At 46.3% G+C, this 15,361-nt stretch overlaps 1 protein-coding gene across 3 annotated transcripts in view; it reads left to right on the forward strand.

Annotated features, from left to right (window-relative positions):
• Positions 1–15,361, forward strand: part of LOC142804124 (venom metalloproteinase antarease TserMP_A-like) — a 156,575-nt gene that overhangs the window by 18,077 nt on the left and 123,137 nt on the right. For all 3 annotated transcript variants that reach the window (XM_075890705.1, XM_075890707.1, XM_075890706.1), the window contains exon 3: positions 13,655–13,747. In XM_075890705.1, the coding sequence (XP_075746820.1) occupies positions 13,655–13,747 (93 nt within the window). The remainder of the gene's footprint in view (positions 1–13,654; positions 13,748–15,361) is intronic.

Raw genomic sequence — 15,361 nt, forward strand, 5'->3', positions numbered from 1 at the left:
CTGCACCACAGCGCTGGCTGCATACCATGCTATTCATGCCCGAAGACCCTGCGCCCAACTTGCGACTTCTCAGCAGGCAAGTTTTTTCTGTGCTTCTCGAAGAAAACCGCGCCGACTGAGATCAAACACGTGAGGATCAATGCAAAGAAGAGTGTCCTTTCCGTAAGCGTTATGCACCGTAGCACGCTGCAAAGCCTTCGGCACATAACAGAAATCGGGAACGTAAATGTTCACCCAATGATCACGACAGGTTGTAATGGCACTGTATGCGTCATTTATGAAGTGAATCTTTCCATCTCACCTAATGACCTACCAATACTATTAAAGCTAGCTACAGAAGGTCCTCACGTGACGCACATCATCAGACTCGATAACTCACGCTGCTTGAGGCTTGTGTTCGAGGGAGACAGCCTTCCCTTGTATGTCAAAGTTGGCCATGTTCGCCACTCAGTACGTCCATACGTACCGAAGCCACTGCAACGTTACAAATGTTTCAAGATGGGGCGCGTAAAAGATGTCTGTGAAAACAGAGTTGTGTGTCCATTGTGGGCTAAATCTTACTCAAAAGACGCCTGCGGTGCCATTGTATTACTATGTCTAAACTGCCACGGTGCTCATGAAGCGTCATCCAAAGATTGTCCACGGGCGCGAAATAAGAATGCGGTACTCAGGTGTATAGTGCGGGACAATTCAACGCATAGGGAAGCTGCCGCTGCACTTCGCCGACGACGGCGTCGAGTGCGAAGAACATCACGAAAAGACTGCTTTACTGATAGATAGATGCCATTCTCTATCAAAGTGGCTGACCGACAAACACCGAACTCACTGAAGACGGATACTACCAACCAGGAGAAAGGGACAGCAGTCGCACCTTCCGAACAGTGGCCCTCACTTCAACGAAGTCAACCTACTTCGGAGTTGCATCAAATGCCGCCGGCCTCCATTACCCCTCGAACCAGTGATGGGACGAATGAAGATCAAGTAATAAGCTTGCTGCAATTGCTGGAGAGCGCCATGTGTGTACTACTGAGCAATATGAATACTTCGTCTGCGCAGACCACACTGCAAGTGCTGGACACCCTGAGTTTGGTGCTTGCAGCTCTAGGGTAAAACTACTGCCAGCGAGGCACCGTCGGTTCGAGTGCAAGTCAAGAATGCATCTGTCTTTCAGTGGAACGCTAGAGGACTTTAGTGGTGCATGTCTCACTTTAGACAGTTTGTATTTGTCAACTGTTTCCCCATTCTTGTGATTTGCGAACCCAACCTGTCTGCTTCAAGCAAACTGTTAAGATATGTGTGCTTTATGTAATCCACTCCCGGATTCTGCAGCAAGGTTATTGTATTCATGCATCGTGATCTCCCTTACGTTCACCACACAGTGTCGCCCGATGAACAGAATCAATATATGTGCCTTACTGTGAAGAAGGATAAGGTTGTTTTCACGATTGTCGGAGCTTACTTATCTCCATCAAGCCGCCTTTGCTGCGAGCGCTAACGTGGTATTCCGACATCGACTCCGAACCCTTGGGTGATCACTGGTGACTTCAATGCCCACCATTTTCTATGGGGAAGCTCCAGGGTCAACTCTAGAGGAAGAAATTTGGTGAACTTAGCCTCGGAGTATGAATTCTTCATTTGTAATAATGGAAGCCCTACATATTTACGCCGATCAACCTATTGCAGCTGCATGGACCTTACATTGGTTTCTTACTCACTTACTCGAGAAGTGCACTGGTTTTCGGACCTGGAAGCGCAGAACAGTGACCATATTTCAACTTACCTGCGGATAGAAGGTTTCACCAGCTCCAAGTCCTCAAGAGACATCAAATACACTGATTGGCTGAAATTCAAAGTGTTAATGGAAGTCAGTTGTACCAACGGCTCATCGTATAACCTAGAAGACTCGATAAAGGATGTCCTGCAGAATACCACGCATTCACAAGCGCACAGATTTTGACATCGAGCTTGAGAAATTTGCCGCAATACGTCGCCATGAAGAACGTAGGTACCGACGGAAAAAGTGCATGAATGATTTGAGGCTGGCTAGACGCATTCAGAAAAAAATGCAGCGGCACATGGATAAACTGGCTTGGCGACGTTGGACATCCTTTTATGAGTCGTTGGATTCGCGAAAGCCCCTATCATCGATATAATGAACTGTCCGGCGTCTTACCACAACCATTGGTCAGCGACACCTGTTTACATCTGTGGCACTTCACCTACAACGCAGGGAGATTTACGTCACAAAAACTTTCTGTAGAAGAATTGCCGGTGATTCAAATTTCACGGAATCCAGAATAGAAGCACTTGACAGCCCACCGCCCTCACGTGATCCCCGTATGGAATGCCAGTTTTCTAAGGATTAGCTAAAGGCAGTACTAGCACTGTTCAGACATTCTTCAGCACCCGGACCTGATGGCATTACGTACCCTGCCCTTTGTAATCTTGGAGACGAAGCTCGGAGGGCACTCTTTCTCCTATACAACTACTTCTAGCAGACTGCCACGCTACCCAATCTTGGAAGTCAAGTCGCCTCATTCCACTTCTAAAGGCTGGTAAATATACTTTGCATATTGCCTCATACCGTCACACCACGCTTGCCAGTTGTGTGGGAAAAACAATGGAATGAATGATTCGAACACAAATGAAGTGGTCTTTAGAGCACTACAAAAGCCATCCAGTATCCATGACCGGATTCAGGCGCGGCCATTCGTCAATAGACAACGTTGTTGATCTGGTGACGTATTTCGAACACTACAAAGCCTGTAAGAAACTGTGTGCTGTCCTATTTCTAGACATTAAGGGTGCTTACGACAACGTCACTCATGAAGCCATTCTTAGTGCTTTAAAAACAGTTGGTGTTGGTGGCAAGATATATATGTGGGTGTAACGCTACTTACAGCTGAGATAATTATACGTGATGACAGTGAATGGCCCAACACCTGATTATTACAGCAGCCGAGGAGTTCCTCAGGGACGAGTGCTAAGACCCTACACTTTTCAGTCTAACTCTCATTGGACTAGTCGCGCACCTCTGTAGAGCTTTTTATCTACGCTTGTGACATCTGTATTTGGACATCGGCTGTGTCGAGGCCTCAGCTTCGCGCCTGCCTTCAGAAGGCTTCTACAACGACATCGTGCTACCTTCGTAAACGAGGTCTCGAGGTGTCCTGCGGAACATGTGCAGTGGTAGCGTTCACGCGGAAACTAATGTCTGCTTGCAGTATATCGAATAATGGAGAACACATATCGTTCAGCAGAAGCCACAGGTTCCTGGGAGTCATATTAGACAGAAACCTGTCGTGGACTCCACACGCAAACTATGTGAAGAAGGGGCTGATCGCAACATGTCACACGTTCAATTTCCTTGCAGGAAAGAATTGGGAATGCTCATACCATCCATGCTGCAACTGTACAGAGTGCTGTTTTACGGATTCCTACGGTACAGCTTACCTGCAATATCTAACACCGGCAATACCAACCTGCGCACAATTCAAAGCATTCAAGCCCAAGCACTTAATATATGCCTTGGGTTACCCCGCAGTGCTTCAACGGCTGAAACCATTGTCATCGCTGATGATAACTCAATCATGACGCATATTATTACCAAGACAACGCGCATGCACCTCAGGCATTATGCCACGACCCCTTCCTACCACCTGGCGAGCCTCGCTGCTGAAAGGCACGCACGACATACGGTGCCACTGTCTGCAAGCTTCGTTCATTGTTTTACTGAGGCGTACGCACTTGCATCAAAACCACTGCTTCCTCCTTGGAGCTTGAACCAGCAGCGAGTTTACCTAATGATTCCAGGAATGCGGAGAAAATCTGACTTACCGATATATGCCCTGAAACAACTGAGTGTATTCCTACTAGAACGAAACTACAGTAACCACGTGCACATTTACACGAATGGCTCGACTACGCCGTCTAGTTCAGGCGGAGCAGTGCTTATACCATCACAAGTGGTAACTCGGCGCTTTAAGACTTCACACGCGGCAACGTCTATGACGGCAGAACTCGAGGCTCTGCGAAGTCACTGGAACTCATCGATTCTGAAGAAAGACCAAGTTATTGGGCAGTGTTTTCTGACTCAAAACCAGTGTTACAGTGCCTGTGGTCCGTTTTCCGTCGTAGATGTCACGACCAGTTGACCTACCAAACCGTGAAACTTCACCAATTCTTAATACAAAAAGGCCATGTCATCGTCTTTCAATGGTTACCTGGGCACTGTGGTATAAACCGAATTGATTCTGCACATCATGCTGCTCGCACGTCACTTAAAGAAACAAACAGCGTTCTAATTCCACTTTTAAGAGCGGACGCGGCGAGGTAGATTCGTCAACTGGCCCGAAGTCTCACACTGACGGAATTGAACACACCAAGCATACAATGTACAAGACAGCACGAGCTTGACCTTTCACTACAACCCCGGCCTCCACCCGGTCTACATCGCCATGAAGCTTCGCTTCTCTATCGCCTATGGCTGGGAGTTGCTTTCACGAAATTCTATACCACCTTAATTAGAATGACTGACAGTGCGGCATTCGATGTTTGCGGCACCGATGAAAATATCGAACACCTGCTGTGCCACTGTCCTCGATTTGCCTCAGACAAACAGGTACTTGCCAATGCAATGCGGTGACTGAATGATCGGCCTCTTTCTGTGCAGGTGCTATTACAGCAACGTCCACGTCCCTCCACAGCCGACTAGACAATGAAAGCCCTGCTGTGTTTCTTGAGAAAGACTGGTTTGTGTGAACGCCTCTGACATGCAGAGGAGTTCTACACGCTGCAGGAAAATTACTGTCAGTCTCTCTTTTTTTTTCTTTTCTATCTTTTTCCTGCTTCTCATTTTTCTTGTCCCCTTCCCTAATCCTCCAGCCTAGGGTAGCCAACCGGATGTATTTCTGGTTAACCTTCCTTCCTTCCTTCCTTCCTTCCTTTCTTCTTTCCTTCTTCGTTTCTTTCTTCCTTCATTCTTTCCTTCCTATTACTGTACATTTCGTCCACTTTCTTTCTTGTTACGCTGGGTATGTGCTGGCGTGTTTGGTGCGTAGATGTGGTCAAAAGCTGCATGACGTCACGACTAAGTTTTTTTGCAAAACTGAACGCACTACGGTCAAGTGAACGTGCTCACGACGTGGACACCACAAAAATCGTGCCCCTGGTTTTGTTACCCTGTCGCCGTTACACAAAATCTTGTGACAAAAGAAGGTTCTGAAGCACTTCCACGGGCTCGTTCAGCCACGCAAATTGGTAATAGATTTGGCATGTTATTATTGACATATTGCAAACTACTTTTATCAATTTATTGGCATAGCACGCGACAATTTTCAGTCTAGCAAAATGGCTCTTTATCGCCAAAATGTGGCTACAGCTGCCACGACACGACCGCACGATGTCGCTAGTTTGTTGCTCTCACTTGTCGCTCGAGAATCACGCACACGCGGTTGGACCACCGTATACCTGAACCAACCTTATCACGGTAAAGGTACTTACGGAAGGAAGACAAAAGTATAAGAGAATTGCAAGGTGCGCTACAGAAACTTCCCTTATCCTGTCATATTAAAGCGTGAAAGGCGTCCTTAACTCGTCAAGTATAGGCTCTTCGTGGTAAGGTAGGCAAATGTTGGCTACAAAATCATTATCTTGAGCAGCAATGAATTAGTTGTACTACGAGAAAGTAAAAACACCATACGCGGAAGCAACCTAACGTAAGCAGTAGCAATGTCTCTTTATGAACTGGAAGTTTTCGGTGAAATACACGTTTTTCCCTTGGCAGTTTTTTAATGTCCCCTCTACGCAGGGGGCTGGCCAGGTGGCTTTTCTTTGTTTGACTTCATGTGTGTTTTTACTATATTCGGTGGTATTATTCCACTCGTTCCAGCGTTTGCTGCTTTTTGTTCACTTTTTGCAAATTCGCTACATTTATTTCATAGTTTGAGCAGTTCTACAGCATATCATACGAAGTTGTATTTATTGTGGAACAATTGTGTGAAGTGAACTTCACCAAAAAAGTCGCTACGTCTTGACGGATTTTGTGGACAAGTACAAACACAGACATTGTGTGCCTTCAGAGAACTGAAAAATTGTTGAAGCAGCTCGCAAAAGATTTCAACAGCCGACACACTGTGCATTGGTGAACGGCTGACCAAGCAACTAGAAAAGTGCTTGCACCTCTTCGAGAAGCTCTACAGGTACGCTAAAAAGCACTTTTGCATCCATAGCAGGTATCCGCTGGACTGTATACTCTGGACGTAGTTGGCTACAAGACATTCACAAGGCTGTCACTCTTAATTAAGTTTAAACGTGCCCACTCCATAAAAGCGCCATGCGATGAGGACCTGCATAAGACGGGGCACAACAAACCCACGACCTTGGAAGTTTTCCCGCATAACGAGGACAGCAGGAAGGTTCTTAATGGCCGTTTTCGTGAAGTGGGAGTGGCACTAAAAAACCTGCTTGTAATAGGTTTTAACTAGGTCCCTTCAAGTGATGAAGACTCCCCGTGGCAGTGACATGTATGCGTACGTGGCGCCGTTTAATACTTCTTCTTTGTGGTTCACATAATATATGGAAGACGCAAAGTTCTTGCGCCTAGCCATGTTGTTTAAGGAAGCCTTAAGATAGGTCATAGACCGCCCTAATCGAGCCTTACACTGAAACACTTTCTCCAAAGAAACAAGGTTTTGGTGTCTTGGTATGTTTTTCAAGCGGCAAACTCGAAAATCAAGTCGAAAATTTGCATAAACCAACGCAAACACTTTATTTTGGCAAAAATAAGCAGCGGGCGCAGCGGCCGCCATCGCGAGTCCTGCCACCACTGTGATTGATCTAATCTTGATGACTTCATTGTCAGGAAGGTGAGGAAACCTGACTGTGCTCGCCGGCATTGAATGCCGCGTGTTGAGACACTGCACCATGCTCCCTACCGGGCTCCACAAATTAGGCGCCTCTTTCTCTACTAATTCCTGTCACTACCACCATCTATACTTGCTAAGATCAGGCAGTTGCTGTTAGTATGGTGAACTGTGAACGCCGGGCCGATTTCACTATACATCCGTACATGCTCAAGCCGGTCGCCAATTAAGGGCGACAACAGAAGCGGCACAGGAAAGCGAGTCTCAACCAGCCACTTTTGCCCGCGTCAGAAACATAGACTGGCACGCATAGGATGCATGCCAAGGCTGAACTTCACTGTAGTAAACTGTTACAAATAGTAAGCTTATCAGTGGATATAAAATTCGATAAGAAGCAGTAGCATCGGCACTCACATTTAGCATATTGCCACGGTCTGGGCTACACGCAGGCAGCGGGCAGAAACATCAGCTCTTCGTGGATTTTGGAGCTCAGAGTGGAGCGTTAGCCAGGCAGTGAGTGTCGTACTTCACAGCGAGAAAGGTGCAAGTGATGAATCAGTATGCTAGCCCGAAAAAAAGAGCAGATGAGTGCCGCAGTTAACACAGTGGTGATACGTGCTCTGAACTGCGCTGAAAATTGCGCAAGAAGTATTTGGCTCATAAATTGCCCTTCTGTTTTTCTACAATACTGTCGCTTTTTATAAATTCTGCCCAGTACTACATTCAAGATGTGGCAAAATGCAAACGGTAAATTAGCTGCGCTAGAAACATGCGACTGTCGTGTAGAATACCTGGTTTCTTATATGTGTGCTGATATCCTTGTACACGTGCTTCCGCTATAGGTGCTCATGCACGCACTGCATGCAAATAGGGAAAGAGGAGGATTGCTGCTGCTGCTGATGCCTCGAAACGCGATTCGGGAGCGCCACAGTGCACTGCATCTCGACGGTTTGAAGTATTTTCTTTTAACTGCAGCCGCCAATTTGGCAGCCATTTTCTTACCCCGAGAAAACTTTTTAAATGTGACCTCATCGCGACCGTAAGTGCTGCAGCAGCCATATGCCGCGCAGTAACTCGGCATTGCGAGTCCACCTCAACCTTGCACGAACAAAAGTAGTGAATGTCGGATGGTGAAAAACTGTATTCAGAAGAAGAGAACCGTGCAATGGCAAGAAATCCCTACAAACTGGCAGAACTGATGCTTCACCTGGCAGCGGATCTCAGCAGAAACAAGGCACACCCGTCAATTAAACAAGCTGACCTGACTGAGTGACGCTGGCGGCCCGGTTCCTAATTTTCCGCCGGGCGACGGCTCGACCCTGAAGGGTACGTAACCTCCCCACCCCCGCACGCGCGCGTGCCGGGGGGGGGGGGGAGGTTCAGTCTAACTTTGCTCGTTCATAGAGCCGTTGTTTATTCGAACCTCACGAAAAAAAAAACCAAAAAACTCCGTAGACATGTTGTAACAGGTCGCGGATACTGAATTCCCATTAAATTCGCGAATTCAAAACCTCTTCAGTGTCCCTTTAGGTACGAGTGAAGCTCCACGATACGTACAAGATAGGTTGTTGAAACGCGTCTACGGTGGACTTAGACTTAAGTCTTGAGGATATATGTTAGGATTGTGAATACAGGGCTCGGGCTCTGTTTTGGTTTGAAATTCTTGGCACGGGCGTGCCGGCGTTTGTTTATTCGCGTCACGTCAGCAATCCCACGCCAAGCGACACCTAACATGCAGCCGGTTCCAACGCGATGCGGCCCGATTCTTCGGCCAGATCCAAAGCAGCGCATGCTTCGTCGTAAGCAGAGCGCATGTTGTGGCTGTAGTACAAGACGCAACCAACTGGAAGAGATATACTAGTGATGGAAATGAGTGACAGCATAGAACTTGCCTCGTCACGGCGTTGTATCGTGAGGGCTGCAAGCACATGTTCGCGACAGTGTCATTGTTGCGGGATTGAAAACTATCGCATGCATTATTATAAACTGAAAAAAGAAGTTTAAAAGTAAGTCGACGACAACGTGCTGAGTCTATTGCTGTCTTTCGTGGCACAAGAATGCAACAAAAGCGTTTAACGACCTTACTTTATTGCAGACTGCAGTTTAACTGCGGCAGGGTGCCCAGAAGCGTACGTTACAGATGAATACGACGCCCTGCGAAGGATAACTTGACATTACGGCAAGGAACCATAATTGTCACAAGCTACCACAAACATCAGAATGGACAATTGATAATAATGTTCATGACGAAATAACGTTGCTGTCTCACTTTGGTGTGAGATGCGAGTGTAAAGGTGATCAATACCTTGCAATCCTTGAAGTATATAGCACGCAGCGAAAAGAAATTGCAACCGAAGCGAGCATCAGGCGTGCAGTCATGTGGTCAGAAATTGTCACGCTTACTTCCGGGTGACGAGCAACCTTTTATTGTTCTCTATTAGCACGTGACATGAGAAGCTGCGGCTATAAATGAACCTCCACGTCACTGTAAGGACCTTCACTTGTTCCAACTAGAAACGTACTGTACCGCTGTGTGGTGCATTTTTGGTCAGTAAAACCTTTCCAGAAGCCGGCAAAGAGGTTTAGCTATGCCTAGATGGCCAGACGTTAGATCATTATGCATAGCCAGAAATACGGAATTGCAAAGACTATTCACAACCACGAGAAGATATCGTGAGGCGATTGCAGCATAGTTCTTTTTGTACACTTGCCCGTCGTGGATGCAGAAGCGAGTCGCCAATGATCTTCAATCGGTAGAAAGGAGCTGCTGTATGGTGTGACTCCTTTGCTTCTCAGTCTTGAAGGCATTGGTATCAGGAAAGGGCAGGTCCAATGGTGCGATGTAGGTGTCGAAGTTTTCCGCATCACAGTACGTCGATCGAAGTGGCAGTCAGGAAAGACAATCTGAACCAGCGAGATGACGACTACCTTCATAAGAAAGCATAAATTAGTATTCCTGCAGATGGAGTGCCCAACGTGCTAGTCGGCCAGATAAGTCACGGAGATTGACCAACCAGCATAAAGAATGATCTGTAACGATGGTAAAGGGGCGTTTGTGGAGGTCGGACCGGAAGCGCAGCACTTCGAAGACTACTGCGAGCCATTCTCGCTCTGTGACGGTGTAGGTACGCTCAAGCTTGCTTAGCGAGCGACATGCATACGCTACCACATGTTCTTTGGTATCCAAGTGTTGAACCAAGACGGCGCCTACACCAACACCGCTAGCGTCTGTGTGGAGTTCAGTAGGAGCGAAAGTATCTAAGTATCTAAGAATAGGACGGGATGTCAAAAAGAACTTGAACTCACAAAAAGCAGACGCACATTCTGAGGTCCAGTCAAATGGCACGCCTTCCAGAAGCAGGTCTGTGACTGGGTGCGAGAAATTGGCAAACCCAGGAATAAATTAACGGAAGTATGAGCAGAGGCCCAAAAAAGCTGCGCCGTTCTTTCACTGAGTGAGGTTGCTTGAACGCTTCAACTGCTGCCGTCTTCGCCGGATCCGGTCGTATGCCTTCTTCTTCCACTAAATGTCCAAGAACAAATATACCAGCAACAAGTGTTTGGCGCTCTTCAAAATTTTAACTTCTTTGAGTTGAGCACCAAGCGTGTTTTGCTTAGGCAGTCCAGCACGAGATCAAGGCGTGTGTTGTGGTCACGGAAAATGTGTCCCACAGTCACAACATCGTCCAGATAACACCTACAGACTTCCCACATCAAACCCCACAGAAAGTTGCCCATTGAGCGCTGGAAAGTTGCAGGTGCATTGCATAGTACAAACGGCATCACATTGAATTCAAAAGGCTGTCTTCCTTGTGCTTTGGAATCTGCCAATATCCTGACCTAAAATCAACAGATGAAAAGTAGATTGATTGATATGTGGGGTTTAACGTCCCAAAACCACTATATGATTATGAGAGACGCCGTAGTGGAGGGCTACAGAAATTTAGACCACCTGGGGTTCTTTAACGTGCACCCAAATCTGAGCACACGGGCCTACAACGTTTCCGCCTCCATCGGAAATGCAGCCGCCGCAGCCGGGATTCGAACCCGCGCCCTGTGGTTCAGCAGCCGAGTACCTTAGCCACTAGACCACCGCGGCGGGGAAGTTTTCATCCTGTCACCTACAATTCTGTTACATTTCATTTTCATGAATGCCATGTATTTTGCTTTTACCTAAGTGTTTTTTATTTAAATCACCATTGCCACATAATTCACCTTCGTTTTCTTTAAAATGCTGTCCTCGTTGCTTTAAACCTCTTTTTTGTTAGTTCTGTTAGCGCATTGTTGCTGGTTGTTTACCTATGTTTCTTGTTAGTTCATCGAGTTGGTTTAACGCAATGTTGTTAAATGCATTCGCTGTACCAAATTACCCATGTTTTCATGTTGATTCTTTCCGTGACTGTAAAAAAAGCCAGCTGGAGCTGGCTTCAGCTGGCTTCACGCCACAGTTGCAAAAGATGTGTAGAGGTCGCTTAGTAACCACTGCTGAGAGCGCTCCCCTGTGAAGGGTCGCCTAATAAATGGAGTGGAGCAGCTGGCTGAGCGAGAACCGCTCACCTTTGTAAGGTGGGGCTGAAACGAAGGCTTTGGTGGTACCGCTGGTGAGAAGCGAATGAGTCTCGGCGTGGCCACGAACTTCTAGCTTCGCAGACGTCTATCACACATACAGATAGTGGCAGAGGATAGAACGGCACCGAGTACTGTGATGAACAGGTAGGTGGATGATGGATCGTGTCGTCGACCATTATGTCTTGTCTCTGTAGCATTTCGCGCACTATTGCCCTGATAAGAGTGGCAAGGTCGGTGGATGGGCTCACGTCGACGCCCACGACCGTCGTTACGTTTCCCAGCATACCAAAGTGCGGGGCCATACGATGGGTCTTCAGCTCCTCAAAAGTAAGGCAATGACGTTGCCCTGAGGAGACGGAGGTGAGGTCTTCCCTACCTATCGAAAAATGTAGACGTCTCCTGCAATACGCTTCAGAAGGCGTTCGACCATTTTTTCTTCAGACACATACGAATCTACGATCTTTCGAAGCAACAGAACCTCCTATATATAGGTGCTACACGTCTTTCCAAGAGTCTGAGCTCCTTGAGCCAACGTGCGCCCCGCCGTTTTATTTTTCGAATTAGTCACTAAAGCACTTCTTGAGTTATTCAGCGAAATGATCTCACGTTGTTAAGGAGACTTCGTGGTTTTCGTACCACATCAGGCCAGTTTCTGTCAAAAAAGCGCGACATTTTTCATTTGGTCGGTGGGAATCAAGCAGTTGCACCGGATAACCCTTTTGTTATGCGTCAGCCACGCATCAACAGCTTTCCCCGCCCTTCCCGCGAATGGACGGGGTTCCGTATAGTGAGTGATATGGAGGTGCAGCAGGCACTGACCTTTGCGTAGTTGAGAAGCCTTGACCTTCGCTATTGGCCATGACGGTTGTAGTCCGTGGCAGACCAGCAGCTGTGGCTCCATGGTACATCCACGTGATGTACCAAGCACCCCCACCACTCTGTTACGTTTGCGAAAGATTTTATTCCGCTGTGACGCACCGGTAGACTCGAAGCTGTCGCGCACCGGAGTCCTGTCTTGCTTGCTTGTATGTTCCTATATGCTTTGACCCGTGCCTATTATGCGGGATCGGCAATTGCACCAGCCGTTATTGTAAGGGAGAAAAGAAATTTCAAAATTTGATAAATAAAAATTATTAATCAGTCACCTAAGGAATACAGAAGTGGATATTTATAAGGTGACTTACAAATAAATGAGGTATACGTGTAATAATCCAAAGGAATAAATGAATGTTGATTCCAAAAAACTGAAGTTTCATTAGATAAAAAAAAGAAACTTTAACAGGGAAGGTCTTTCTCGCTGGCGGAACGTCGTCTTCTCTAACCTCCCAGTTCCCCGCTACCCAGACCCTCATACCGAAACACGTATGCACTAACATTATTTATAAAAAAAGTTCACGTGAAATCGGCGATGCGCAATTTCGAGCAAACTGTCACGCTGAGATATGTCTCTTACATGAACACAGTTATTGTTTGTGCAGGTGATGCAAGGTGACATAATGTATAATGCATTTTGGGCATATATATGCAAGGTGCATGATGCATATAAACCTTGTGGTTCAATTTGCCAATGACTTTGCCCTCACCCTGCAAATCGCTAGCTTCCTTGTTAGCAATTAGCAAAGGCGTTGGTCCTGGGTATGAACCTTGGACCAAGACAAATTTTACGGCAACTAAGAAGCTTTTATTGTTGAGTATTCCGTACACATTTTCTTGTAGATCTATGCAACAAAGAGGCGGTTGTCTGTTTTCCTTTGCAAGGTGATAAATATGTGTGAAAGGCAGTAAAGTTAGTGGAAATTGTTGGAGTTAAAATAAAAAATGACTGCAATAACCAATTACGATTAGCCTAGGTAGTTAAAACGTTGTCATTTTAGGGTAAGAGTCAACCTTTAAAAAAGGAATCGCTAAGAAATTTCACATGTCGTTTTGAAGGCCCCATCGAATGTTTGTGAGGCGCAATAAGATCAAGATTTCAGCGACAACTTCAATTTTGTGAATTGATTTATGCTTAGCGTATTCAGCTCAGTTCCGAAAATATCCCTTATTTAAAATATTGGGCACTTCGTGTATTGCGGTTTTTTACGCGGCTGACCATGGAATGTACTACAATATTTAGAGCTGTGTAACCTGGTGCGAACTGGTACCACTCTCGATTCACGGTAACAATTTCGCTCAGATTCGGCACGTGTTATGAAAACAGTATATGCATATTCGTTTCATAGGTAGACACATCGGCTATACAGAAGACGTTGTACCATGATGCACGCCACCAATCGTCTATTAGAGTGCGCCAGCAAGGCCGCTTGGTGGAAGTGGTGAGTAGTCTTTGTTAGTTTACTGTTGTGCTTCTAGGGACGAAAATAGTAGTTCTCAATGTAACATAAACTTAGTGTAAAAGATGAGAGGTATTTTGCAGCCCACTTTATTGAAAACCATTTACGCTGCTCTGTTCACAGCTGTTATTGTGGAACGATTATATTTTGAATATGCACGTTTTTGCTTGCTCGGAAGCCAGCATTTTCATCGCACAATGCGCCTGATATGCAGTTATCGAGAAAATCAAGAAAATGAAAAATATATGTCAGGCGGCCAAATGAATCTTCATAATATACGTAACACGCACACATTTTCTTCTCATGCTCATTTGGACTGGCGTTGTGAGTTGATTATCATTGTATATTTAGGAATATCTCACAGGTCTCCAAAGAGGCATAGAGGGAGGGGGACATAGTGTACTATTCAATACCTCATATACGCGAGGTAAAGTTTCCCACGCAGCCAACAATTCACCGAAGAAATTACCGTACATGATGATGATGACGTGTGGTGCTTATTGGCGCAAGGGTCCATTGATGGCCAAAAAGCGCCATTTCAGTTTACAGGGGATGGTATAGTACTGATATAGTATGATATTGATATGGCATGATATGGCACAGGGGGCTGCATTCCTCGTGCTTCGAGTAGAAGCCTAGAAATAATAAAACCATGACAGTGACCAGAAATATGTGCAGTGAAAGTGAAAGGTGACAAGCAGTGATAATAAAAGGTGACGGGCAGCCACCTGCGTCGATGTCATGCACCGTATATGCATACGTATCTATCTATCGATCTATCTACACACACACACACACACACACACACACACACACACACACACACACACACACATACATATATATATATATATATATATATATATATATATATATATATATATATATATATATATATATATATATTGATAGTACACCTTTAGTGGTGAGCAGAAGAGACGTTTACTTTGTGGAAAACGTAGCGGTAGAACCGACCAGCTGTCAAGCGGAGCGAGCGCGAGCAGCAACAACACTCTTCCTTCTCTTCTTCAGCTGGCGTTCCGGCCTGTGCCAAATATCAATGCTACAAATCACTCCCCCCTCAGAAAAGGAGCCATCCTGGCGACCTATGGAACGGGTACGACGGGTGGGTCGTAGTGCGGCTTCAATCGATCTACGTGAACAGTCTCGCGGCCTCGATGCCGTCGGTCTGTTGATGGTTGAACCGGCTCAACAATATAGTTAACCGGTGAGGCCTGACGTAGGACTCGGTAGGGGCCTTCGTACTTCGGCAGTAGCTTGGTGGAAAGACCAGGAACAGATGAGGGAACCCGAAGCCATACCAAGGCGCCAGGCGAGTATGACTGCGAAGACAGGTTTTCGTCGTGACGGTTCTTCTGGTACGCTTGATCTTGGGCGGTTAAGGAACGCGCGAGTTGCCTGCATTCTTCTGCATAGGTGGCGACTTCAGATAGAGTTGTGGATTCCGAAGCGTCTGGATGATACAAGAGAATGGTGTCCATGAATGAGGAAGGTTCGCGCCCGTAAAGGAGGAAGAACGGAGAGAATCCTGTCGTAGACTGAGTGGCGCTGTTGTAAGCGTAAGTTACAAAGGGC

Source organism: Rhipicephalus microplus, chromosome 3, assembly GCF_043290135.1.
Source record: "Rhipicephalus microplus isolate Deutch F79 chromosome 3, USDA_Rmic, whole genome shotgun sequence".
Lineage (NCBI taxonomy): Eukaryota > Metazoa > Arthropoda > Arachnida > Ixodida > Ixodidae > Rhipicephalus > Rhipicephalus microplus.